The sequence below is a fragment of the Chiloscyllium plagiosum genome, chromosome 4 (assembly GCF_004010195.1).
Source record: "Chiloscyllium plagiosum isolate BGI_BamShark_2017 chromosome 4, ASM401019v2, whole genome shotgun sequence".
Lineage (NCBI taxonomy): Eukaryota > Metazoa > Chordata > Chondrichthyes > Orectolobiformes > Hemiscylliidae > Chiloscyllium > Chiloscyllium plagiosum.
Window position 1 is genome coordinate 132,013,214 of NC_057713.1, and position 27,280 is coordinate 132,040,493.

At 41.1% G+C, this 27,280-nt stretch overlaps 1 protein-coding gene across 3 annotated transcripts in view; it reads left to right on the forward strand.

The window, feature by feature from the left end:
• The first annotated feature begins 11,278 nt into the window (after window positions 1–11,278).
• The window catches only part of ppp1r42 (protein phosphatase 1, regulatory subunit 42), a 60,530-nt gene continuing 44,528 nt past the window's right edge, over window positions 11,279–27,280 (forward strand). For 2 of the 3 annotated variants that reach the window (XM_043689248.1, XM_043689251.1), the window contains exons 1-4: window positions 11,460–11,654; window positions 18,191–18,416; window positions 20,136–20,302; window positions 27,055–27,193. In XM_043689248.1, coding sequence (XP_043545183.1) covers window positions 18,285–18,416; window positions 20,136–20,302; window positions 27,055–27,193 — 438 coding nt within the window. In that variant the 5' untranslated portion in view covers window positions 11,460–11,654; window positions 18,191–18,284. The other variant, XM_043689250.1, reaches the window with a different exon arrangement.

The window sequence follows — 27,280 nt, forward strand, 5'->3', positions numbered from 1 at the left end:
GCCAAAGCTTCTTAATCTGCACTTACCAGGGCAAGAATGCAATATTTGAATGATCACAAAGGAGAAATCACTAGAAAAAAGGGATGATTGGCAAGTCAACTCTAATTAGACAAGCATTGCCATGGAGAAAACAGCAGACAACTATAGGCTCCCAAATTCCTTGGTAATTTACTAAGATGTGAGAGTTAAACATTTTCCATTTGTTTGCTGAGAACAATTCTCTGGATATGAATGTATGTCATTTCTAGCAGATGTAAATGATCCACATAATGAGCTCGACTGATTATATTAAACTGGTTGTTAGTACATCTATTATCACACTACGTAATGTTTAGTAAGTGTTACCTAATTATGGAATCACATCTGACATTAAATAACTTATTTCAAGGTTTGCAAAGCTGAGATGTTTAATTCATTCAGTATTCCACCTATTATGAACAACTGAAGGAACTTGTAGCTAAATTCAATCAGCCATTCATTGGGATGTATAGTCTAAACATCTGATATCACGTTGGCATTGAAATTCATTCATAATGCTGCTCAATTATGCAGTAGACAAAATGTCCTTTGGAACTGACAACAGCATCCCATTAGTGGGAAACAGCTTGCTTAATTTGTTGTTGAAACATAGTTCATATCTGCTTCTTAGAAGAGAAATACATTCATTTACAGGGACCCATTATGTATTGTTAATTAAGAGCAGATCAAAGGCTGGGAATTCTGCAGCAAATAATTTACTCCTGATTTCCCAAAACCTTTTTCACTATTTCCAAGGCCTAAGTTGGGAGTGTGACAGAATTTCTTCAACAATCATCAAGAAACTCAACATCAATTGGGTCAAAGTAGTCCACTTCACTGGCACACACATCCACCACCATAAACATTCATGCCCTCCACCACATGGGCATCATACTTGCCGTGTCAATCATCGATAAAATAGGCTATAGAAAATCATCAAAACTTCTTTGACCAAAGCTTCCAAACCACAACCTCTACTATTTGGAAGAACAAGGGTGGCAGATGCATGGGAACACCATCACCAGCAAGACCCCTTTCAAGTCATGCACTGTCCTAACTGGAAAATATATTGCTGTTGTTCCATTGTTTCTGAGTCTAAATCATGGAACTTCCGTAAAACAGCACTGTGAGTTCACTTACACCACCCAGACTGCAGCAGTTCACGAAGGTCTTTCATCAGCAGTATCTCGAGGGCAGTTATGTAAAAGAAATCAATGCTGTCCTAGCCAGCATGCCTCACGGTCCTTGAACAAATAAAACAGCCTGAATGATATTCCCATGTTAGAAAAAAAATAAATTCATGTTGAGAGATGTTTTATATTTTATACATTTCTGTATATACATGAGAAGTCATACAAACTGATACAATATATAATTGTAAACATCTGAACATTTTTTTCCACTCACTTTAATTGCAATCATGATGTGAAATTTTTCCAGATTTCAGTTAATGAGGCATTTAAGCAGGAAATAACGACAACTATGGGAACGGCAATACTCCATTAATTTCTGTTGCATGGTTAGTCATATACATAAGCAATTTAAAAGGGACAGAAATACACAATACAATGTAATTGGGGTAACATTTCTAATATTGTTTTTACAACTTAGTATCGTGTATTTTTCTCACAGTTTGATGATTTGGTGGTACTTACAGCAATAACTTAATGTATGAGCAGCTGCATTTATTTAGTGCCTTAAAATGTAATAAAGCCACCCATTGTGCATTACAAGCATTACAAAACTTTACATTGAGCCGCACAAGCCAGATTAGGTCAAATGACCAAAGTTTTTGTTGAGATAGGTTTTAAAGGAACATCTTAAAGGAGAAATCAGATGGATTTAAGGAGGACATTCCAGCACTTAAGACCCCAAATGTTGAAGGTACAGTTACCAGTGGTGCAGTGACTAAAATCAGGAGCACCTAAAAGACTAGTATTGGTGAAAAACATTATGGATCCAAGTCTGGATGAGATCATGAAGATAGGGAGGGATGAAGCAATTGAGAAAAAGGCTGAAAATCTAAAAATGGTGTTTCCTAACAGAGAGCCAATGTAGGTCAATGAACTCAGGGAATGTGAGTAGGCAGAGGCTTGCTGGATTTTATTGGCCATCTGTGGGTAGAAACTTAGGTGTGACTCATAAAATTTGTCACCATGTCAATAGCAACAGCTCATGCCCCCAATCCTACAATTTTACATGCAGCTAGAAAAACATTAGTGGGTAGCCCACCTGTTTCCCAACTGAGACCTTAATTGGGTGATTTGAGTTTCCTGTGCATCCAGGGTTGGTCTTCCTCCCAGGTCGCCTGCAGTACCAGAGGTGGTCACAGCCTTTGGTGGCATTGCTGGTAATGCAGAGCTGCCATCCTCCAATTGGTCAACAGCTCTATAAGGTGGGACTAACTGCTATGATAGCCTTATGTCATAATAATTACAGGCCCATTGGCTGAAAAATTAAAGCAGGCAAGCCAGCCAATCTGAGGTGGGCTCAGCCTCATCATTTACAGTCAATTGCAGGGAGCCACTGGCTAGACTTATCGAGCACAGTTTCAAATAACTTCAAGTTTGTGAAGGATTGAACAATCAAGGATGGCAAAAATTCCATTAGATTAATCAAAGATTAGAGTTAACAAAGGTATGAATGAAGATTTCAACTGAGGCAGAGTGGATGATGTTACAGGGGTCAAAATTGGTGGCCTTAGTAATGTCACAGATATGTGGCAGGAGGATAATCTCAAGGTCTAGTATAGCACCAGTCTGGTTGGGTTTCAGATGGTTACCAGAAAGAAGGATGAAATAAATGGCAAAGAGCTGTAATTTGTGAAAGTCCACAGCTTCTGTTTTTCCAATATTTAGTTGGAGGAAAAATCTGCTCATCTAGTACTGGATCTTGGATAAGCATCTTAATGGTTTAGAGATAGTGCAAGGATGGAAGAGAAGAGGAGCTGAGGTAACAGCCGATACTGTCAGCACACATGTTGAAACTGATCCATTGGTCATACTATTGTCAGTTCAATTATGTCATGGTATTCAATGCTATAAATTTACAGTTAAAAATAGAGTCTGAAACTGATGTAAATTGTTGGGATTAATTTATAATTAGGTTTCTGAAATAACATTTCATAGCAAATCATTGAACAGATTAAATTCTTGAAGTTAGCAATGTTTCCAGAATTTATATGACTATGTCCTAAAACTGTAAATAGTTTGCATTGTCATTAGTGGTCGTCATTGAGATAATCAAACCACTCTAACTCTCTTCCCTTAAGATGCTTCTATTTTTAACCCATCCTAATAGTTCTTTCTGCAGTCCACTTCCAAGCTTCCTATGAAGCACCATAGAATGTTTCACCGATGTTAAAGGTGCCAAAGGAATGCAGCACTTTACTTATACATATTAAAATTTGTTTTCTTCTTGTTGGATAAGCATCTTCTAACTCAGGAGACAACCGTCTACATATTTCACATAATTTTTAAATCTAGGGGCATAAGTAGCAATATGGGAGCAAGTGGACAGGCAGAAGAGCACAAGTTCTGAAGTCGAGTCACTGGACTCAAAGCATTTAGTCTATATCTCTCTCCACAGATGCTGTCAAAACCTACTGAGTTTCTCCAGCATTTTCAATGTTTGTTTCAGATTTCCAGCATCTGCAATATTTTGCTTGAATTTTATAAGTAGGGCATCACGACTGAACTGTGATGTGCCATTAGGGACGGAATTCCAGCTATTTGACCCAACAACACTGAAGGAAAAGGAATATATTTCCAAGTCAGGATGGTGAGTGACTTGGAGGAGAACAGTCAGGTGGTTGTGTTCTCATGTATCTGCTGCCTTTGTCTTTCTAGGTGGAAGTGATTGTGGGTTTGAAAGGTGATACCTAAGGGACTTTGGTGAATTTCTGCAGTGCATCTTATAAATGGTACGCACTGCTGCTACTGAGCATTAGTGACGGAGGGACAGAGTGTGGTTCTAGTCAAGTGACTGCTTTGTCCTGGATAGTGTCAAGTTTCTTCAGTGCTATTGGACCTACACCCAGGCAAGTGGGGAGTATACCATCTCACTCCTTACTTATGCCTTGTAGGCAGCGTACAAGCGTTGGTATGCCAGGACATAAGCTACTTGCTACATGATTCCTAGCCTCTGACCTGCTAGTGTAACGACTGATTCCTATTTACTCCAGTTTTGCCAGGGCTTCTTGATGCCACACCTGACCAAATGTGATCTCAATATCAAGGGCAGTCACTCTCACATCACCTCTGAATTCAGCTCTTTTGTCCATGCTTGAACCAAGGCTGTAAAGAGTTCAGGAACTGAGTGGTTCTGTGAACATCATTAAGTATTTACTGCTTGATAGCACTGTTTGATGACACCTTCCGTCACTTTACTGAGATTGAAAGTAGACTAATGGGGCAGTAATTGACCGTTTTGGATTTGTCCTGCTTTTTCTCTACAGAACATATCTGGTTAATTTTCCACATTGTCAGGTAAATGCAATAGTGTAGCTGTTTTGGAACAGCTTGGCTAGGAGCATAGCAAATTCTGGAGTACAAGTTTTCAGTACTATTGCCAGAATGTATTCAGCATCCATAGCTTTACAGTATCAGTGCTACTAACCACTTATTGATATCCTGTGGAGTGAGGCAAATTGGCTGAAGACTGATATCTGTGATGCTGGGGACCTCTGGAGGAGGCAGAGATGGATCCATTCAGCACTTTTTAGCTGTATTAATTATTTTGATCAGCAAGTCATTAATGCTGCCTTCATACCTTAGCTGTATTTAAAATTCACAACTAACATTGTGCCAAACCAGACCTCAGGCAACAACTACTGAGTTTTGTGTTGAAGTTGAATGAGAAGCTCACAACAGGTCTGGTTACTTTTTGGAGGATTGGCAAGGGGGGTTACTTTTAATCCAAGAGATATTTGAAACTGTTAAAAATATTCACTGTGTCTGCACAGAAAACATCATTGAGCCTTCCTCAAAACAAGTAAAGATTGTCGACCTATGTATTGAGTATTTACAGCATCTGAGTGATTTGCTCTCTTATCATGTGCTCTGTGCTTGGCATTTGTAAGTGTAGGAGAAAGTGAGGACCGCAGATGCTGGAGATCAGAGCTTAAAAATGTGTTGCTGGAAAAGCGCAGCAGGTCAGGCCGCATCAAAGGAACAGGAGAATCGAAGTTTCAGGCATAAGCCCTTCTTCAGGTAAGTGTAGTTAGTTTAAATTAAAATTAGGATAAAATTTATCACTCGAAATGTACAAAGTGCATTTTTTCTGTCAACTAAACCAAAGTTTTTTGGAAAGAAAATGAGGACTGCAGATGCTGAAGATCAGAGTCGAAAAGTGTGGCACTGGAAAAGCACAGCAGGTCAGGCAGCATCTGAGGAGCAGGAGAGTCGACGTTTCAGGCATGAGCTCTTCATCAGGAATATGGGTGCTGGTAAGGGGGCACCTCCTCTACTGCTCCCTCCACCAAAACCTCACCTCCCATCACCAAACTATCATCTTCCAGACCATCCACAACCTCGTCACCTTAGGGGGATCTCCCATCCATAGCCTACAACCTCATGGTCTTGGAACCCTGCACTGCCTGGTTCTCCCTCTTCTACCTCTCAAAATTCACAAACCTTACTGCCCCAGTCGACCCATCATCTCCAACTGCTCCTGCCCCACCTAAATTATCTCCTTATATCTTGACACCGTCCTGTCCCCCTTGGTCCAGGAGCTTCCCACATACATTTGGGACTCCACCCATGCCCTCCACCTCCTCCATGATTTTCATTTCCCAGGCCCCAACTACCGCCCCCCCATCTTCACCATAGACACCCAGTCCCTATACACATTCATCTGTCATGATGAAGGCCTCCAAACCCTCTGTTTCTTCCTCTCCTGCCAACCCAACCAAAACCCTTCCACCAACACACCCATTCGATTAACGGAACTGGTCCTTACCCTCAACAACTTCTCCTTCGAATCCTCCCGCTTCCTTCAGACCGAAGGGGTAGCCATGGGCACCCACATGGGCCCCAGTTATGTCTGCCTCTTCGTCCAATACATGGAACAGTCCATTTTCTGTAGTTACACTGGCACCATCCTCCACCTTTCCTCCACTACATTCAGGTCTGTATCGGTGCCACCTCATACTCCAACAAGGAGGTTGAACAGTTCATCAACTTCATGAACTGCTTCCGCCCCGACCTCAAGTTCATCTGGACCTCCCTCTCCTTCCTGGACCTCTCCATCTCCATCTCCAGCAACCAACTTAACACGAACATCTACTTCAAATTCCCACAGATACGTGGACTACACTTCCTCTCAGCCCCCTCCTGTAAAAATGGTATTCCTTACTCCCAATTGAATTGAATTGAATTGAATTTATTGTCACGTGTACCGAGGCACCGTGAAAAACTTTGTCTTGCGAGTAATACAGGCAGATCACAGAGTTAAGTAGCATAGATAAGTAAATAATAGGTAAACAGCAAAAAACAAAAACACAGGTACAGGCGAATGCTAAGAGTTTGTGAGTCCATTCAGTATTCTAACAACAGTAGGGTAGAAACTGTTTTGAAACCGGCTGGTGCATGTGTATCGCGCAGTGGCCCTAACTTCGGTGGTCATGAAGTGCTTTGAAAGGCTGGTCATGGCATTAATCAACTCTAGCCTCCCCACTATTATTGATCCACCCCAATTTGCCTATCAGACCAACAGATCCACGTCAGATGGATCTCCCCAATGGTAAAGGTTGTAGAAAAGCAATGCCAGGGTGGGATGGATCTTTGAGAATGCTGGTGGCCTTTCCTTGACAGCGGGCCTGTTAAATGGATTCTATAGAAGGGAGGTTGGCCTTTGTGATTGTCCGGGCCAAGTTCACACTCTCTGTACCTACCTGATACAGTTGCCATACCAGGTAGTGATACATCCAGACTGAAAGCTCTCAATGGCACACCTATAAAAGTTGGCTAGGGTATTCGCCGTCATGCCAAATTTTCTCAGCTGCCTGAGGAAGAAGAGATATTTGTAACCAGTGCGTCCATATGAAGAGTCCAAGAAAGCTTGTTGTTGATGACCACTCCCAGGAACTTGACACTTTCCACTTGTTCCATTTGTGTGCTGTTAATGTTTAGGGGGCATGAGTAACATCCAGCTGAAAGTCAATAATGAGTTCCTTGGTTTTGCCAGCATTGAGAGCTAGGTTGTTCTCTGTGCACCATTTTTCCAGGTCTTCCACTTCCCGTCTGTTTTGTCGCCATCTGAGATTCGACCGATTATGGTGTCATCAGCGAACTTGTAAATGGCATTAATCTGGTATTTGGCGACGCAGTCATGGGCATACAGTGAGTACAGTAGGGGGCTAAGTACGCACTCCTGGGTGGCTCCAGTGTTGAGTGTTAGTGAGGATGAAATATTGTCCCCAGTCTTCACTGATTGTGGCCTGTGGGTCAGGAAACTGAAAATCCAGTTGCAGAGAGTGGGGCTTAGTCCATGATCAATAAGTTTAGTAATCAGTCTCGAGAGGATAGTAGTGTTGAAGGCTGAACTGTAGTCAATGAGTAGGATTCTTACATAGCTGTTCTTGGTATCAAGATGTTCTAGGGAGGAGTGAAGGGCAAGTGATATGGCATCTGACGTGGATCTGTTGGTCTGATAGGCAAATTGGGGTGGATCAATAATAGTGGGGAGGCTAGAGTTGATTAATGCCATGACCAGCCTTTCAAAGCACTTCATGACCACCGAAGTTAGGGCCACTGCGCGATAGTCATTCAGACATTCTGCATGAGCCTTCTTAGGCACAGGGATGATGTTGGCCTACTTGAAACAGGCAGGGACAGTGGCCTGCTGCAGGGAGAGGTTGAAGATGTCCGAGAAGATATCTGCCAGTTGATCTGCACATGCTCTGAGTGCACGGCCTGGTACTCCATCTGGTCCCCTCGCTTTCCTTGGATTCACATGAAGGAAACCTGACCTGCCCTCTGATGCAGTGACTGTTGGGACTGTTCAGGACTTGTCAGAATAGGTGTGACCTGTCCGCCGAAATTCTGCCTCTGAAATTCCTCCGCCTCCACTGCATCTGCTCCCAGGAAAAGTAATTCCACTCCAGAACATCCCAGATGACCTCCTATTTCAAGGACCGCAATTTCCCCCCACACATCATCAACAATGCCTTCCAGCGCATCTCCTCCACTTCCTGTACCTCTGCCCTTGAACCCCACCCCTCCAACCGCAACAAGGATAGAACCCCGCCGGTCCTCACCTTCCAACCCTCTAATATCCAGATACAGCACATTATCCTCCGCCATTTCCACCACCTACAATCAAGATATATTTCCCTTCCCAACCCTATTGGCATTCTGCAGAGACCATTCCCTGTGACTCCCTTGTTAGATCCACACCCTCCCCCCCCACCGACCCCACCAACCCACCCTCCAATCCAGGCACCTTCCCTTGCTGCCACAAGAGATGATGAAGGGCTTATGCCTGTAACGTCAACTCTCCTGCTCCTCAGATGCTGCCTGACCTGCTGTGCTTTTCCAGCGCCACACTTTTCAACAAAGTGTTTTGGATATTGCTGTTCAGAACATGACCTTCCACTGGTTTATAAATTGAAGAATGAGGTTCAAAACCAAGATGTTTTACTAAACCTATATAAAGTTGTTTGATGCCATGTGAGTATTGTTCCTGGTTTCAGGCATTAGAAGGATGGAGGGCATAGGGGGCTCAGAAGCAAAGGAACCAACACCTTTAATTTCTCTTCCTGGGGACATAACACAAGACAACATAAGATTCCATGATGTTGGGAGTTACAAGACAGATTTGGGATAAAAGGAGTTCCACAGGGATCAGTGCAGGTTATTTAAAATATAAATGGCTTCAATATGGGAAATGAATGTATTATCACCAAGTTTGCACATGACACAAACATCGGTTGGAAGGTAAGTAATGAGGATGATACAATGAGTCTACAGATGGATATAGACAGGTTAAATGAATAGGGAAAAATTTGGCAGATGGAGTATAATGTTAGAAAATGTGGGGTAATGCACTTCGCAAAAAGAATAGAAAAACTGAATATTAATTATACGGGGAAAGATGCAGAAAGCTCCAGCAAAGAGGTGATTTTGAGGTATGAATCACGAATAATTTAGTATACAAGTTCAGCAGATAATAGGAAAGGCAAATTTTATTTCACAGAAAATGGAGTCTAAAAATAGGGAGGTCTTGCTAAAACTATACAAGACCACACCTGGAATACTGTAAACAGTTTTGGTCCCCTTATCTAAGGAAAGATATACAGTACTGGTATTGGAGGCTGTCAAGAGAAGGTTCACGAAATTGATCCTGGGCATTGAGAGATTATTTCATGAGGAGAGGTTGAGTAGGTTGAGCTTTTATACTTTGGAGTTTTAGGAATGAAAGGTGACGTTATTGAAACAGAAAGGATTCTTAGGTGCTTGTCGAGGTGGATGTGGAGAGGTTGTTTCCCCTTTTGGGAATGTCTAGAACCAGAGGGTATAATCTCAGAATAAGGGTTTGCCCATTTCAGACAGAAGATTTTCATCTTTCAGAGAATCATCAATCTGTGAAATTCTTTACCACAGAGAGCTATCAAATATATTCAAAGCTGAGATCAACATATTTTTAATCAGCAAAGGAATCAGACGTCACCTATATAAGGAAAGCTAGTGGAGTAAAGAGTGATCAGATAAGGTGTGATCTCATTGAATGGTAGAGCAGACTTTACGAGGCGAATGGTCTACTTATGCTCAGGTTTGCAGACGATACAAAGATAGGTAGAGGGACAGATAGCATTGAGGAGGCAGGGAAGCTGCAGAAGGATTTGGATAGGTTAGGAGAATGGGCAAATAAGTGGCAGATGGAGTACAACATGGGAAAGTATGAGGTCATCCACTTTGGTCGGAAGAATAGAGGCATGGACTATTTTCTAAATGGAGAGAAAATTCAGAAGTCTGAAGTGCAAAGAGACTTGAGAATTCTAGTCCAGGAGTCTCTCAAAGTAAAATTACAGGTTGATGCAATGATGGCATTTATTTTGAGAGGGCTTGAATACAAAAGCAAGGATGTACTTCTGAGGCTCTATAAGGCTCTGGTCAGACCGCATTTGGAGTATTGTGCACAGTTTTGCCCCATATCTCAGGAAGGATATACTGGCTATTGAGTGTGTTCAGAGGTTCACGAGAATGGTTTCAGGAATGAAAAGGAACATATAATGAACGTTTGAGACTCTGGGTTTATTCTCAATGGAGTTTAGAAGGATGATAAGATTAGATTCCTTACAGTGTAGAAACAGGCCCTTTGGCCCAACAAGTCCACACCGACCCTCCGGAGAGCAACCCACACCCCTATATTTACCCCTTCACCTAACACTACAGGACACTTCCCCATGTCCAATTCACCTAACCTGCACATCTTTGGACTGTGGGAGGAAACCAGAGCACCTGGAGGAAACCCACACAGAGAAAGTGCAAACTCTACAGAGACACTTGCCTGAGGTGGGAATTGAACGCAGGTCTCTGACACTGTGAGGCAGCAGTGCTAGCCACTGTGCCACCATGCTACCTACATGGGGGATCTAATTGAAACACAGAATACTGAATGGCCTGGACAGAGTGGATGTTGGGAAGATGTTTCCACTGGTATGAGAGACTAAGACCCGAGGGCATAGCCTTAGAGTAAAGTGAAGACCTTTACGAACAGAAATAGGGAGAAACTTCTTCAGCCAGAGAGTTGGGAATCTATGGAATTCATTGCCATAGAAGGTTATGGAAGCCAGAACATTGAGTATATTTAAGACTGAGATAGATAGGTTTTTCAGTATCAAGGGGAACGGGGAGAAAGCGGGAGAATGGAGTTGAGAAACATCAGTCATGATTGAATGGAGAAACAGATTCATAGGGCTAAATGGCCTGATTACTGCTCCTATGTCTTATGTTCTTCGGCCCTAATTAGGAGTCAATTAGCTCAGTTGGCTGGACAGCTAACTGGTAATGTAGACTGGTTGCCTAACATCGTAGGTTCAATTCTTCGAAGGATTCTTCTCCCCTCGCCTGAAGTATGATCTTCAAGTTAAACCACCTTCGGTAAGACTGTGGTGACTTTACCTGATTAGCAGAAATTGTGAAGTTCATTCATGCATTCCTCAATATCACAGACAAAATTAGAATAATGCCTTACACCGCACTGGCTCTTTTTGCTCTGATACGAGTTAAAGGCCGGAACCGAAAGAGCGAGCTATTTTTCTCTGGGACCTGAGCCGCCTGTGGGACTCCAGTTAAAGGTGGCGCCCGTTTCCACGGCAACCGCCGCAGCTTTCAAACGGGGCCGCGTTCGAAACGGCCGCCGACTGCTTTGCGACCGCCCGGCCAGCGAAACGAAGATTATTATTTCACCTTTTGTTAAAAGCCGGTGTTTTTGTAAGTGCGAGACGAGTCGGTGCCCCTGATCTGATTATTTCTGCAGCTCCAATGCGGAGTCCTCGGGACAGGTGGCGGGGAGGCCCTGAGCTGGCTGTTTTGTTTGTTCGTTCACCTCACGCCGTGGTTTGCGCGGATTTAACCCGCTTTCGGCTTCAGAACGATTGAAAACTCGAGCTGCGTGGCACCGACAGCTTCTGGGTACGTCAGCACGATCCCCTTATATCTGAACCAAAAGCAAACATTGCTGGAGAAACTCAGTAAGCTTCTGTGGAGAGAGAGAAAAACAGAGTTCATATTTCGAGTCCACTGATCTTCTTCAGAACTGATAAAATAAATTGTTGGGATCTTCACTAGATTGATTCCAGAGATAAGGGGATTGATTGTCTTTAGAAGGAATAATTTATTTCTGAAATGCCCCTTAGATTAATGCCACTACATCTTTAATAACCTGTCTGTTAATTTAGCAGTTCACTTTAACCAGCTCTATCTACATTGAATTTAATTAGGTTTATTGATTATACATGCTCTCACCAGAACAGTGAAAAGTCTACAAGTTGCCACTCACAGCACCAGCTTAGATAAAAAGATACCCAGGTACAGAACCATCAGAAAAATAAAACAAAGTTAAAAAGTTAAACATAAAGTTAACAGTTAAGCACAGTTAACAGTACAACACCACAGTCCATAAGCGCCTTATCATGCAGGACTCATACTTTTCACAAAGGGTGGATCTCTCACCTTGCTTGCTGTCACTGGTTTGCAGCCTGTTCCTACTACTGAAACCACCATCACCATAGGCTGCCTGCCTCTGTTATTGTCACCGCTGCCATGAGGTGCTTTCTCCCACTCGCCACTAGCTGCCCTGATATGCAGACTGCCTTCTCCCTCTCTTGGCACTGGTTGCCCCAGGCTGCCTGGTTCTGTCAAAGCCATTTTCTTTCACTGCCAAAAAGGAGAAAAGGAGAAAGAAGAATGTGGCAGGCCTGGTGCTGGGGAGAGGATGGGTTCAAGAACCAGAATGCTGCCTATCCTGTAGCTGCCACCATCTTAATTTTTGCATTCTAATGTCCTCATAATGGCCCATATTTCAATTCAAAATACTAGTCTTAGACCCACTCCTCTCCCTCATACTGATTGTAAAATTCAATCTTTCATTATGGTCACTATTAGCCACAGGTGCCTTCACTATGAGGTCATTAATTATTCCTACTGCATTCCATAATATTAAGTAAAGTGTGGGCTGATCTCTGGTTGGTTCCAAAAGTGTTGGTTCTAAGACACTATACTCAAATAACTTTTTCATCTAGGTCAGCTTTGTCCATTTGTTTTTTTTTAAGTTGGGCCAAAGGGAATCTAATCTAATCTAAAAAAAAGTATGGAGATTTAATTTCCCCCATGACTATCATCAAGCCTTTCAATAATTTTTGCAGTATTCCTTCTTGACATTCCATGATGCCATATAGTTACTGTTAGGAGATCTGTGCATCACTCCCACAAGAAACTTCTTGCTTTTATCATTTTTCACCTTTGCATGAAGGGCTCTGTATCCTAGTTTCCTCAACCTGGGTCATTGCTCTCTATGCTAATTGCATCAAGAATTAACAAAGTGATGTGTCCCAATTTACTAACTACACCTCTTATGCTCACATGCAAATCATTGATACAAATGACAAAAAGTAGAGGACCCAGCACCGATCCTTGTGGTACGCCACTGGTCACAGGCCTCCAGTCTGAAAAACACCAATGCCTTCTTTCTTGTGCCTTGTGTTTTACTACATCTTGCCAAATTTGATCCTCTTCCCCATGCTAGAGCACTGGTCCCAGTATAGACATCAGGTGTAGACCATCCTAGTGGTACATTTCCCCACTCTACCTATGCCCCAGTTCCAGTGCGCCTCAAACCAAAATCCTCTTCTATTGTACCAGTCTTTAAGTCTTGCAGTACTTTATCTAATCTTATTTTTCCTGTGCTAATTTCCATATGGCTCAGGTAATAGAGATAATTATGGGAATGATGAAGGGCTTATGCCAGAAACATCGATTCTTCTTCTCCTTGGATGCTGCCTGACTTGTGTTTTTCCAGCACAACACTCTCGAAATAGAGATAATTACCTTTGATGTTCTGTTAATGTATTTGATGCCATTTTCTTTGCCCATGTTATTGGTATTTACATGGACCGTGACAACTGGATCCTCCCCTCCCACTATACGTTCCTCCCTGACCCTGAGCAGATGTTGTGAATACTGGTACTGTCTGGCAACACAGCGTTCTGGACTCTCGCTTTTTGCTGCAGAGAACAATGTCAATCTACCATTGTATATTGTCTCCTTGAAGGTTGTTAAATGCTCTGTCTCAGATGAGCTTGAAGGAGACCGTTGAAGGAGACAACTACGGGGATAATTAGTAATTATCTTTCAACATTCGATAGTATCAGGAAAGGTTCCACTGGTCTGGAAAATAGAAAATGTAATCCCACTATTTAAGATAGTAAGAAGCGAGAGAATGGAGAGCTACAACCTATTAGGTTGACATCAATAATAGTACATTACCTGCCCTTCCATCCTTAAAGTGTTTTAATTAACTAAGTAATTATTTGGTTCAATTATTTATTTTTCTTTTTAATGTATTTTGTCAACTTTACCACCAGTTCCTATACTATTTTAAATCTGAGGAAAAGAATAGATCTTAATCACTTACGAGGTACTCTCCAAATAGGTTGTCGAGTAAGAACCAATTCCTACAGGGTGAAAAAATTATTTTAAAAAACAAGGAAATGTTTCCTTTGCCTCCTCACATAATTTCCTTACTCACCCAACTCCCAGCATACACTGCTCAAGTCACATTCAATGCTAAGTCACACTGAAATGCCTTTATACACTCCGAGTTAGCTTTGTCCCAAATGCTGAAAGAACAGTTTAAGCTGGATTTTTTAATTAACTTACTTCAGTTGCTCTCAAGTGGAGAGTTTATATATTCCTGCTTAAACCTAGATGAAATTTAGAATTTAAATAGCCAATTACAGTTAAATGTTAAACATGAAATACAGGCAAAATTTTGATATTTAGAAATATATTAAGATTCCTGTACTTATTGAACTCTCAGCGTTCTGCTCAAAGATGCATTCAATTGACAGCTTATTTGAACAATACATTCTGGTACCAATCAGAGTACATGCATTTATAAACCCGGCAGTTTTCTCTTGATAAGAATATTGTATCACGTAGTTTCTCATTCATCTTAAGGGTGTAGAATTTGAATCTGAAACTAATGCATTATGCTTAACTAAAGCCAGTTGAAAAGGTATTAAGACAAAGTTGATTTCAGTAGGATAGTTGGGAAGACATTTCATAGGAGGAGAAAGTGAGGTCTGCAGATGCTGGAGATCAAAGTTGAAACTTTATTGCTGGAACAGCACAGCAGGTCAGGCAGCATCCAGGGAACAGGAGATTCGACGTTTCGGGCACAGGCCCTTCTTCAGGAATGAGCAGAGAGTGTTCAGAATCCCCAAGTGGAAAATGAAGTGTTGTTCTTTGAACTTGCGTTAAGGAACACTGCAACAGATCTGGGACAGAAATGTTGGTGTAGGAACACAGTGGTGTGTTGAAGTGGAGGCAGTGGGAAACTCTGGGTCATGTTTTACAGACAGAGTGTAGGTGTTCAGCAAAGCGGTCATCAAATCTGTGTTTCATCTCCCCCGATATACAGGAGACCACATTCTGAGCAGTGAATGAAATAAATGAGTTGAGAGAAGTGCAGGTAAGCTGCTGCTTCACCTGGAAGGTGTGCCTGAGGCCTTGGATACTGAGGTTGGAGGAAGTAAATCGGCAAGTAAGTCACCTTGTGCAAGACCAACCCCTTCCCACAAACGTCACTTCAATATATTACCACCTTTCCTGAGCTGTTAACAGTTCTGATGAAGAATCGCCAGACTCGAAATATTATCTTGCTTTCAAAGAACACAGAACATTACAGCACAGTCCAGGCTCTCTGACCCTCAATGTTGTGCTGACCTGTGAAACCAGCCTGAAGCTGAACTAACCTGCATTGTTGCATTATCATCCATATGTTTATCCAATGGCCATTTAAAAAGACATTAAAGTCGGTGAGTCTACTACAGTTGCAGGCAGGGAGTTTCACGCCATTACTACTCTCTGAGTAAAGAAACTACCCCTCTGACATCTGTCCTATATCTATCACCGCTCAATTTAAAGCTATGTCCTCTCATGCTAGCCATCACTATCCGAGGAAAACGTCTCTCTCTGCTAACACTATCTAATCCTCTGATCATCTTTCACATCTCTATTAAGTCACCTCTCAACCTCTTCCTTCTAACGAAAACAGCCTCAGGTCACTCAGTCTTTCCTCAGAAGACCTTCCTTCCATACCAGACAATATCCTCATAAATCTCCTCTGCATCTTTTCCAAAACTTACACATCCTTCCTATAATGTGGTAACCAGAACTGTACGCAATACTCCAAGTGCGGCCACACCATAGTTTCCTACAGCTGCAACATAACCCCATGGTTCATATGCCTTCTTAACAATCCTATTAACCTGGGTGGCAACTTTCAGGGATCTATGTACATGGACACGGAGATCTTTCTGCTCATCCACACTGCAAGAACCTTACCATTACCCCAGTACTCTGTATTACTGTTACTTCTTCCAAAATGAATCACCTCACACTTTTCTGCATTAAACTCCATTTGCCACCTTTCAGCCCAACTCTGCAGCTTATCTATGTCCCTCTGTAAGCAGCAATATCCTTCAGCACTGTCCACAGCTCGACCGACCTTAGAGTCATTTGTAAATTTACTAACCCATCCTTCTACGCCATCATCCAGGTCATGTATAAAAATGACAAACAGCAGTGGCCCCTAAACAGATCCTTATGGTATACCACTAATAACTGAACACCAGGATGAACATTTGCCACCACCACTCTCTGTCTTCTTTCAGCTAACCAATTTCTGATGGCCTCAGCGGTGTAAAGGTCAGTGCGCCAAACTACTACTGCGCCTCCCTTGTCAGTTGGTTTGATGGTGAGGTTGGGGTTGGACATTTCATAACCCTCACCAAAGAAATATCCTATGAGAAAGAAATACTGTCTGCGAAGAATGCATCTTCCATTACTAACAAAGAAAGCTAAGGATGATATCAAATTGAAAGGAAAGTCATACAATGCGCATAAAATAATAATGGGTGTGAGCATTGTGAAAACTTTAGAAAACTGCGAAGGTTGTCTTAGAAAATCACAATATGAGAGTAAACGAGTAAGAAATATAACCACAGTTAAAGCTAAATAAGAAGCTTCAACAAATGAAAGATGAACTGTTTTTCCATGGGACAAGTTTATTCTGCTTCAATAATACAACAGTAAAATGCAAATCATAATGGTATCAATCAAAGAGAGACCAAGATATGAGTGAAGCAAGGGCAGGTTATGCACTGGGTCTCAATATCACAGTTGTGGCCCATCCTTGTATTGTGGAGAAACTGGATGTAGGTTTGCTCACTGAGCTGGAAGGTTCATTTTCAGACATTTTGTCACCACAGTAGCTAACATCTTCAGTGAACCTCCGGACAAAGCACTGCTGATGATTCCTGCTTTCTATTTATATGTTTGGGTTTCTTTGGGTAGGCGATGTCATTTCCTGTGGTGATGTCATTTCCTATGGTGATGTCATTTTCTGTTCTTTTTCTCAAGGGGTGGTAAATGGGGTACAAGCCAATGTCTTTGTTGATAGAGTTACGGTTGGAATGCCATGCTTCTAGGAATTCTCATGCATGTCTCTGTTTGGCTTGGGCTAGGATGGATATGTTTTCCCAGTCAATGTGTGTCCTTCCTTTTCTGTATGTAAGGACACTAGTGAGAGAGGGTCATGTTGTTTTGTGGCTAGTTGATGTTCATGTATCCTGGTAGCTAGTTTTCTGCCTGTTTGTCCAATGTAGTGTTTGTTACGATTCTTGTGTGGTAGTTTGTAAATGACATTAGTTTTGCTTGTTGTCTGTATAGAGTCTTTCAAGTTCATTAGCAGCTATTTTAGTGTATTGGTGGGTTTGTGGGCTACTCAGACCCCTTGGCATCCACCCCCATTCACCCATTGTACTCTTTGCTACCTTCCCCCACCCTCCTCCCTGACCTATCACCTTCATCCCCATCCCCACTCACCTATTGTACTCTATACTACTTTCTCCCCATCCCCACCCTCCTCTCATTTATCTCTCCACTCTTCAGGCACTCTGTCTGTATTCCTGATGAAGGGCGTTTGCCCGAAACATCGATTTTCCTGCTCCTCGGATGCTGCCTGAACTGCTGTGCCTTTCCAGCACCACTGTATTCCAGAATTTGGTTTGCAGCATCTGCAGTCATTGTTTTTAGCCCATTTACCACCCCCTGGGAAAAAGAACAGGAAATTACATCATCACAGGAAATGACATCACCAACTCAAAGAAACCCAAACATATAAGTAGAAAGCAGGAATCATTCGCAGTGCTTTGTCCAGAGGCTCACTGAAAATGCTAGCTAGAATGGTGACGAAATGTCTGAAAACCAACCTTCCAGCGCAGCAAGCAAACCTACATTCAGAACCTCAACCTGAGCTACAAATCTTCTCATAAAGTGAAGACACTAAAACCTGCCTCGCTATTTTCAGGAGGTATATGTAATTATCAAATGCATGTAATATACATATCTCTCATTTATAATTATCTCTAAAATTCTTTCCACAGAATAATTCAGTTATTTTTATGGAAATAGCCAACAGCTCAAATACAACATTACATGAAATAGCTTTGAGTCAAGTTCATTAAAATCTGTTACATCATGGGTCGACTTACAGTGGATCTAATTGCTAAAAATAGTATCCATGTAAAGAACAGAAGAGATGAACCATTGGAACAATACCTAAAAAAATTGACTCATCTAAATTTTGCAAATAAGAATATTGATGAAATTGTAAGTTCATTTAATTGATTAAAGATAAGTTATATTCCCTGTTTTTAATTGTGTATATGCATATATAATCTTTAAACTACAGCATAGGATTCAGAACTGCTCTGTGCTTGATCACCACCAACCCCCTCACTGCTTCCCCTCTACCTGCCATCTCTTGTCCTCTGCTCATCAAATGTTCAGTCATTGGAAATAGTTTATTTAATCTTTACAGACTCTTCTAGATGTTAAACATTTCCATCAATCTTGTCATTAGTTTTCACTGCTGTAAGGCTTCTTTAGTTTATGCATGTAGCTATAATCACTTCTTCCCATAATCTTTCTAATAAATTTCTTTTACACCTTCTCCAAAGCTTTCATATATTTCCTAAATTGTGGTGCCCATAAATGACAAGAAAACTCCAAGTGGGATTGAATTACTGTGTGTTTTGGAGGTGTGATACAGTAAACAATCTTAGATTAAAACTTTCATCTTTTATAATGGGATATGCTGGTTTCTGTTTTTGATATGTAAATCCCAGAACTTTTTAAAATTACATTCTCAAGATAGCTCAGCTTTTTAAACAATAGGTGTGAAGTCTGCCTATGTCCCAATGCTATGTCAGACTGACAAACCCTCTGTATAGTTTTACATGGATTCATGCAGTTTTTGAGCAAAATAAAATGTAATTCTGCAAAAACAAATTCATCCCATAAGCTTGTATGTGTGCGCGTGTGGGAGTGACAGATTGAGTGTGCATGTGAGTGTGTGGGTGTGAGTATATATGTGTGTGTAAGCTTGGTTAAGTGTGTGTGTAAGTGTGATGGGCATTCTTAAAATTGCGTTTCCAAGTTCGTGTCATCTGCACATTTTGAAGTTATGTAATATCCAAGTTCAAGCCATTAATGAAAAGAGTATCAAAAACAGGCAGTGATCCTAAACTGTGTATCTTCCTTCAACCTGAATACCATCCGTTTACCACAATTCTTTTTCTTATTCCTTAGTCAATTTTGTATCCATGTTGCTACTGCCCCTTTTATCCCATGTGCTTCAGTTTACTAGCAAGGCTATTATCTTGTACTTTTTCAACCACTTTTTAGACGTCCAAAAGTTTATCAACTGCTTTGCCTTCATCCACTCTCTGTACCCTGACAAAAACTCAACTAAATTGGTCAAATACAATTTATCCTGAACAAATACATACTGGTTCTCCTTTATGTTTATCCAAGTTGCTGTTTTTTTTTTCCACAGATTATTGTTTCTAGAAGGATCCCAACCAATAAATTAACTTAAAAATCACACAACATCAGGTTATAGTCTAACAGGTTTATTTGGAAGCACTAGCTTTCGGAACGCTGCTCCTTCATAAGGTGGTTGTGGCACCTGATGAAGGAGCAGCACTCTGAAAGCTGGTGCTTCCAAATAAACCTGTTGGACTATAACCTGGTGTTGTGTGATTTAACTTTGTACACCCCAGTCCAACATTGGCACCTCCAAATACTAAACTAACTGACCAGTAATTGCCAGGTTATTCACTTCCTCTTTTGTGGCTAGCTAGTAGGCGAGTACTGGAACTTCATGTCTTTCATGTATGTGAATGCCACTTTGCTTGGCAAGATATGGTGAGTGAAATTGCAGAGGAGTATAGCATGGTTAGCTACATGTGATTAAGAGTGAAAATACTGTTTACATCTGTTGAGTATTTTTTTCTAAAACTATGTTTGCTTTTCCTTTTGTTTCAGGATAACCTCTCGATATGCAAGAACCTGTCTGTTCTATATTTATATGACAACAACATCACACAGATTCAAAACTTAGATTTTGCCATAAATCTCACCCATCTCTACCTGCAGAACAATAACATAACACATATTGCAAATCTCTCCTCGCTGCAAAACCTCACTAAATTGTAAGCTAATCCTAGCTTTTGTTTTCTAAAATTAAAGTTGAAACAAAAATATAGTGTGAATAATGGATTGTGATGAGCTTAGGTAAGAAAGAATTTGCATTTATATGTTTTTTTTAATAACTTGAGGTGTTCTGATTACTTCAAAGTACAGTAACTGTTTTAATGTAGTGAAAAATAGAAGCCAATTTCCATGCAAAATGGTCTCAAACAACATGTGACTATGACCAAGTAGTGATTACTGAAAATAGATGTTGGGTGAAATACCAGACAAATTCACTTACGAACCATAATCACACAATTTCACAATATTGTTTCCCTAACTTCTAAATGTCTGGAAACTCCCTCAAAATTTTGACGTGTGGGGGTCAGGATCAGGCTGTGATGAGGAACATAGAATCATGGAGATATACAGCACAGAAACAGACCTTTTGGTTCAACTCATCTATGCCAACCAGATATCCTAAATTAATTTAGTCCCATTTTCCAGCATTTGGCCCATATCCCTCTAAATCTTTCCTCTTCCTATATTCATCCAATGCCTTTTAACTATTGCAATTGTACCAGCCTCCAACATTTCCTCTGGCAGCTAATTCCATACATGCACCACCCTCTGCATGAAACATTTGCTCCTTCGGTCCCTTTCCCCTCTCACTTTAAACCTATGCCCTTCAGTTTTAGACTCGCCTACTGTGGGGAAAAGACCTTGGCTATTCACACTATCCCTGCCCCTCTTGATTTTATAAACTTCTATAAGTCACCTCCCAGCCTCCGACATTGCAGGGAAAGCAGCCCCAGCCCATTCAGTCTTTCCCTATAGCTCAAACCCTCCAAATCCTGGCAACGTTTTTGTGAATCCTTTCTGAACCCTTTCAAATTTCACAATGTTTCCTATAGCTGGGAGACCAGAATTGAATTCATTATTCCAAACGTGGCCTAACAATGTCCCATACAGCAACATAATCTCCGAATGCCTTCTTTACTACCATGTCTACCTGCGACGCCACTTTCAAGCAATTACAAACCTGCACCCTAAGGTCTCTTTGTTCGGCAAAACTCCCCAGGACCTTCTCATTAATTGTATAAGTCCTGCCCTGATTTGCCTACCAAAAATGCAGCACCTCATCCCATCTTCTCATGCAGTAGGCCGAGGTTTTCAACAGAAGAGAAGGGGGCATGGCAGTTCTGTAGGAGATAAAAGTGATTGTGGAGGGAGCATGGGTGATATGAGGTAATGTGAGCAAGACTTCTTAAGCTTATTTGTCAAAAGCTCCCTGTCTCTGAAGTAAGTTTCCCCCACCAAGATTCACAAACTGATTTGACTAGTGGAGATCCTCAGGAACCCACCTACTTTGAGGAAAATGCCATGGGAAAGGAAACTTGAATTTCCACCAGGGATTATAAACTGTGTACCACACATAAGACCATGCTCTGCCATTCAATCATAGCTAGTAAGTTTCTCAATCCATTCTCCTACTTTCTCCCTGTAACCCTTGATCTTTTTGATACTCAAGAACCTATCTATCTCAGTCTTAAATATACTCAATAACCTGACCTCCACATCCTTCTATGGCAATGAATTCCATAGATTCACCACTTTCTGGTTGAAGAAGTTTCTCCTTATCTCCATTCTGAAACATCTTCCCTTTCATTTAAGGCTGTGCTCTTGGGTCCTAATCTCCATTAACAGTGGAAACATCTTCCCAACATCTACTCTGTCCCGGGCATTTAGTATTCTGTAAGATTCAATTTGATTCCCCCTTCATCCTTCTAAACTCCATTGACAATAGACCCAGAGTCCTCGCATGTTAAGCTTTTCATTCCTGGGACCATTCTCATTAACTTCCTCTGAACACGCTCCAGGGCCAGTACAGCCTTCCTGAGATATGTGGCCCAAAACTGCGCACAATACTCTAAATGTAGTCTGACCATAGCCTTATAGAGCCTCAGAAGTACATCCCTGTGTTTTTATTCAAGTCGTCTCAAAATAAATGGCATAATTGCATTTGTCTTTCTAACTACTGACTCAACATGCAAGTTTACCTTGAGAGAATCTGGACTAGAACTCCCAAGTCTCTTTGTATCCCTTTCAGTATGCTTTGGGTTACAACTTTCCACATCTCGTAACCTAGGGAAATGGTAGGTAAAGCAAATGGCCTGACAAGTTTTGAAGTTATGATCCTACACCTCTCATGTTTCAGCCTCCTGGCAGGGGAGGAGGAAAAGTGCCTCGTGTCAGGAGAGGAAATTCCAGCCATGTATGCTCAGTCCTGGGTTATTAGCATTTGTACAATGAACATTTAAAATTTTTATAGTGAATCTGAACACAAGGATTAGAAATTTTTATTTTTATTTTTGCTTTATGGTGAGTCAATGTAGCTCAATGACTATAGAGATGCTGAGTGAATGGGACTTGATACAAGCTGCAATATGAGCAGCAGAGTTTTTAGAGATCAAAATTAAGAAGGTGGAAAATGGGAGGCCACTGATAACAATAGGTTGGTTGGTTTGGAGTTTACTACAGCATGGTTTGGCTATATGTGCTGAGGCTGAGGGATGCAATCCCTCCATCTTTGTGATGGAGAGGATACGGAATCAGAAGTTCAACTCTCAGCCAAAGTAGGAGGATAAAGTTGCAAACAGTCTGGATCAACTTAAGACTGTGGCCAGGGAGGATGATGGGATTAGTGTCTCGAGACCACGTGACGTCAATATTTCCAATGTTTTGGAAATTTTGGCAGGAGTCCAAGGTATGGATGTTAGTCAAGCGGTCTGATAATATAGAATCATTTAAGAGGTTGAGAGAGGTGGTGTGGAGGTGCATACCGTCAACATATAGATCTTATATATTTTTTCTTTTGGTAGTAGTGCTGATGGATAGAATATAGGTGAATCGAGGAGGAGGTTGAGGGTAGATCCTATGGAAATTATTCTGGCAGCTATGTGGTTAACTTAATGTTGCAATGCATGCCCAGGATCATGTTACAGAATTCCAGTCACAGACAATGGTAGTGCACTGTGATAGGTTAGTTAAATCACTGGGAGATGAGCTAATGCTGAAGATGATGGTGTTGTAATGTGATAGGTTAAATGTGATGGAGGAAACTAGTGTGGCAGACTATGATTAGTTTAGAAAGGCAAAGCAAGCCAGCATGATTGAGTATGCTAATGCCATCAGATAAGTGCGGGAAGAATAACTGTGTAAATTGCAGGAGAACATAGAGATTGTGGGGAGTTAGGAAGACATTTTTCTGGCTCCCACAGCTTTGATTTTGCAAGATTAAAGTTTAATTTAGTGAAGGATGTTCTGCGTCTCCTGGTAATGTTTTAAAAATAGAGCATTGAGTGATTCTTCCACAACAATCCCTGACTTACTTTCGCAATTATACTGTGAAGGGCTGATCACTTGTCTTGCTGACACCATGGGGCAGATTTTTGTGGTTTTGGGAAGAATCTGGACTTTAAACTTGGTGGTTGGGACCTGAATGCAGAGGATGCCACATAAGCAAGAGATCCAATTGTGTGGGCAGAAATAAGTGGACAGATTGTGAGTCACACAGGAGCACAACTTGAACCCAGCAGCTGTCATTTGAACACGGTGTTCAAATATGCGAACATAAGAAATAGGGGGCATAGTAGAATCTTCAGTCTCTCGAGCCTGCTCCATTATTCAAAAGTATTATGGATGATCTGTGTGTGTTTCAAATTCCCATCTACCCTCGAAAACCCTTGTTTTTTCTGTCTAACAAAGATCAATCCCCCTTAAAGACAGACAGGATTTCAAAGTTGTGTTATGTTCTGAGAAAAAAAGTCTCCTCAACTCTGTCCTCAGAGGATTACCACTAATTTTAAAATAATCTATTCTGAATAAAAACTGAAATAATTGCAGATGCTGTAAATCAGAAACAAAAACAGAAATTGCTGGAAGAGCTAAGCAGATCTAGCAGCATCTGTGGAGAGAAACTAGAGTTAACGATTCGAGTTGAGTGACCCAGGTTGAGTTCTAAAGAAGGGTTATTCCACCCAAAACATTAGTTCTGATTTCTCTCCACATATACTGCCAGACCTGCTGAGCTTTTCCAGCAATTTCTGTTTTTGTTTCTGATTTACAGCATCTGCAATTATTTCAGTTGATTGGAAAGTATAAGATGCTGAATGGTCTTGTCAAGTTGGACGTTTCTTTATGTGGATGAGTTCAGAATAGGGTGTCACAGAAACAGAAACTGCTGGAACAGCTAAGCAGATCTAGCAGCATCTGTGGAGAGAAACTAGAGTTAACGATTCAAGTTGAGTGACCCAGGTTGAGTTCTAAAGAAGGGTTATTCCACCCAAAACATTAGTTCTGATTTCTCTCCACATATACTGCCAGACCTGCTGAGCTTTTCCAGCAGTTTCTGTTTTTGTGACACCCTATTCTGAACTCATCCACATAAAGAAACGTCCAACTTGACAAGACCATTCAGCATCTTATACTTTCCAATCAAGTCACTCCTCACTCTTCTGTACTCCAGTGGAAACAAACCTACTCTGTATACTTTATTTTCATAAGAGAACCCACTCATTCCAGGTATCAATCTAGTAAAACTTCTGTGAACTGCCTGCATGCCTTCACAGCCTTTCTTATGTAAGAAAACCAGAATTGACCACAGCATTCAAGATGTGGTATTAACAATGCTTTGCATAACTGAAGCATAACATCCTTATTTTTATGTTGAATTCCTCTCATAATAAAGGATAACATCCCATTATCCTTCTTGGTTACTTGCTGTGCGCGTTCTAACTCTTTGTGATTCATACACAAGGACACCTAAATCACCTGCAGAATTCTGCAGTAGTTCTCCATTTAAGTAATAGACTTTTTAAAAATTCTTCCTGCCAAAATGAACTAGGTCACATTTTCCCACACTATTCTCCATATGCCAGATTTTTGCCCTCTCAGTCAAGCTGTCTATATCCATCTACAATTTCCTTATTTCTTCTTCACACCATATGTTCTTACCTATCTTTGTGTTGTCTGTGAATTTAGCTAACATGCATTTGTTCCCCTCATCAAAGTCATTGATGTAAATTGTTAAAATTTGAGATCCCAGCACAGAACCCTGTGGAATTCCACTATTCATTTCATGTTTATCAGACAAAAATCCCATATGTACGTAATATTTTCTGCCAAGCAACCAACCTTTATCCTTGCTAATATATTATCCTGTATGCTATGCGATAACATTTGATTTGGCACCATATTGAATGGCTTCTGTGAATCTGGTGAAAAGCTTCTACACGCTCCCCTTTATCCACAATCCCTTCAAAGAGCTCCAATAAATTGGTTAAATATGACTTCGTTTTGACAAAACCATGCTGACACTTGCTGATTACTTAGAATTTTTCCAAGTGCACAGCTGTCATCTCCTTAATGATCAATTCAAACATTTTCAAGCTAACTGGCCTATAATTTCCTATTTTCTGCCTCCTTTCGTGCCTGATGGAACCTTTCCTGAATCTTGAGAATTTTGGATAATTAACATCAACTCATCTAGTACCTCATTAGTAACCTGTTTTAAGATCCTGGGATGAAATCTATCTGGACTTAGAGACTTGTCGACCTCCAGTTCCACCAGTTTGCTTCATATCACGTCACTCATGATGGTAACTTTGCTAAGTTCCTCTCTCCCTTCCACCTCCTGATTTACAGCTATTACTGGAATATTTTTGTATCACTATAGTAATACAGAATCAAGATATTTGTTCATTTCATCTGCAGTTTCCTTATTATCTGTGATTAATTCACTTCCCACTGTCTACAGAACAAACACTCACTTTGCTTATGGTTTTCCTTTTTAAATACGTGTAGAAACTCTTGCTATCTACTTTTACATTTTAGCTAGTTTAGTCTCTTATTCTAATTTCTTCCTCCTGATTTAGTCATTCTGTTATTTTTTATATTCTTTTATATCCTTTGACCTGCCACTCATCTTTATTCCTGATGAAGGGCATTTGACTGAAACGTTGATTTTCCTGCTCCTCAGATGCTGCCTGAACTGCTGTGCTTTTCCAGCACCACTCTAATCTAGACTCATCTTTGTGCAGTTTTGTGTGCGACAATCTCTTGGTTGTTCCAAGGGCCTCAGCTCACAATGTGGGAATCACAGATTGATATAATGGATTGAAATGTGGAATGAAGAGTAGATATGAAGTTGTATTAGTATAGATGTGCCGTGGAACATTTGAGGCAGTGTGGTTCGGGTATTGGAGTTACCAAAGGGTCATGAGGGATAAGTTGGAGGCATGAGCTAGCATGGAGAGCCACGGGGATACGAGGAGTGATGGGAGGGATGAGTTGGCAAAATATGAGGCAATATCGAGTGATTTGAGGAGCATGAATTGACACAGAGGAGCCATAGAGGTTGGGTGAGGGTGATAAGAGTTTGTGAAGGTTATGAGAGCTGGAGGGCCTAATAGCATCTGAAACAATGACCATGCCACCCTGGTTGCACCCAAGCTTACTTCAAATCTGGATCTGAAATCACTGTGACCAACTATGATTTGCCTCCATGTTCCCTAGAGTAAAAATTGGCTTTAATTGGACCTTTCATCTGAGATTAATTTGCTAGATCAGGAAATTTCCCCACTCAAGCCATTCACCTTGGTAGCAAATTTCAACTCCTTCTCTAGGATCTTTCCATTCATTGGGGCATCTAGGAATTCTCTGTCTGCAATATACTCCTTTTTTACAGGAATGCACTGATTTTTATATGTAGGTATCTAGGTGGCAATTGTATTTCTGTAGTGGAAGAATTGGAGGGATTAACAGAGCTCCGAGAATTGCATGTAGAGAATCAGCGCCTTCCTCTTGGAGAGAAGCTGCTCTTTGATCCTAGGACTCTGCAATCTCTAAAAGTAAGTAGCATTTGATACTAACTTTCTTAGGTTTAACAAAGTATCTGATATTGTGGAACCATGTAGCTTAAAGAACATCATTTTTTA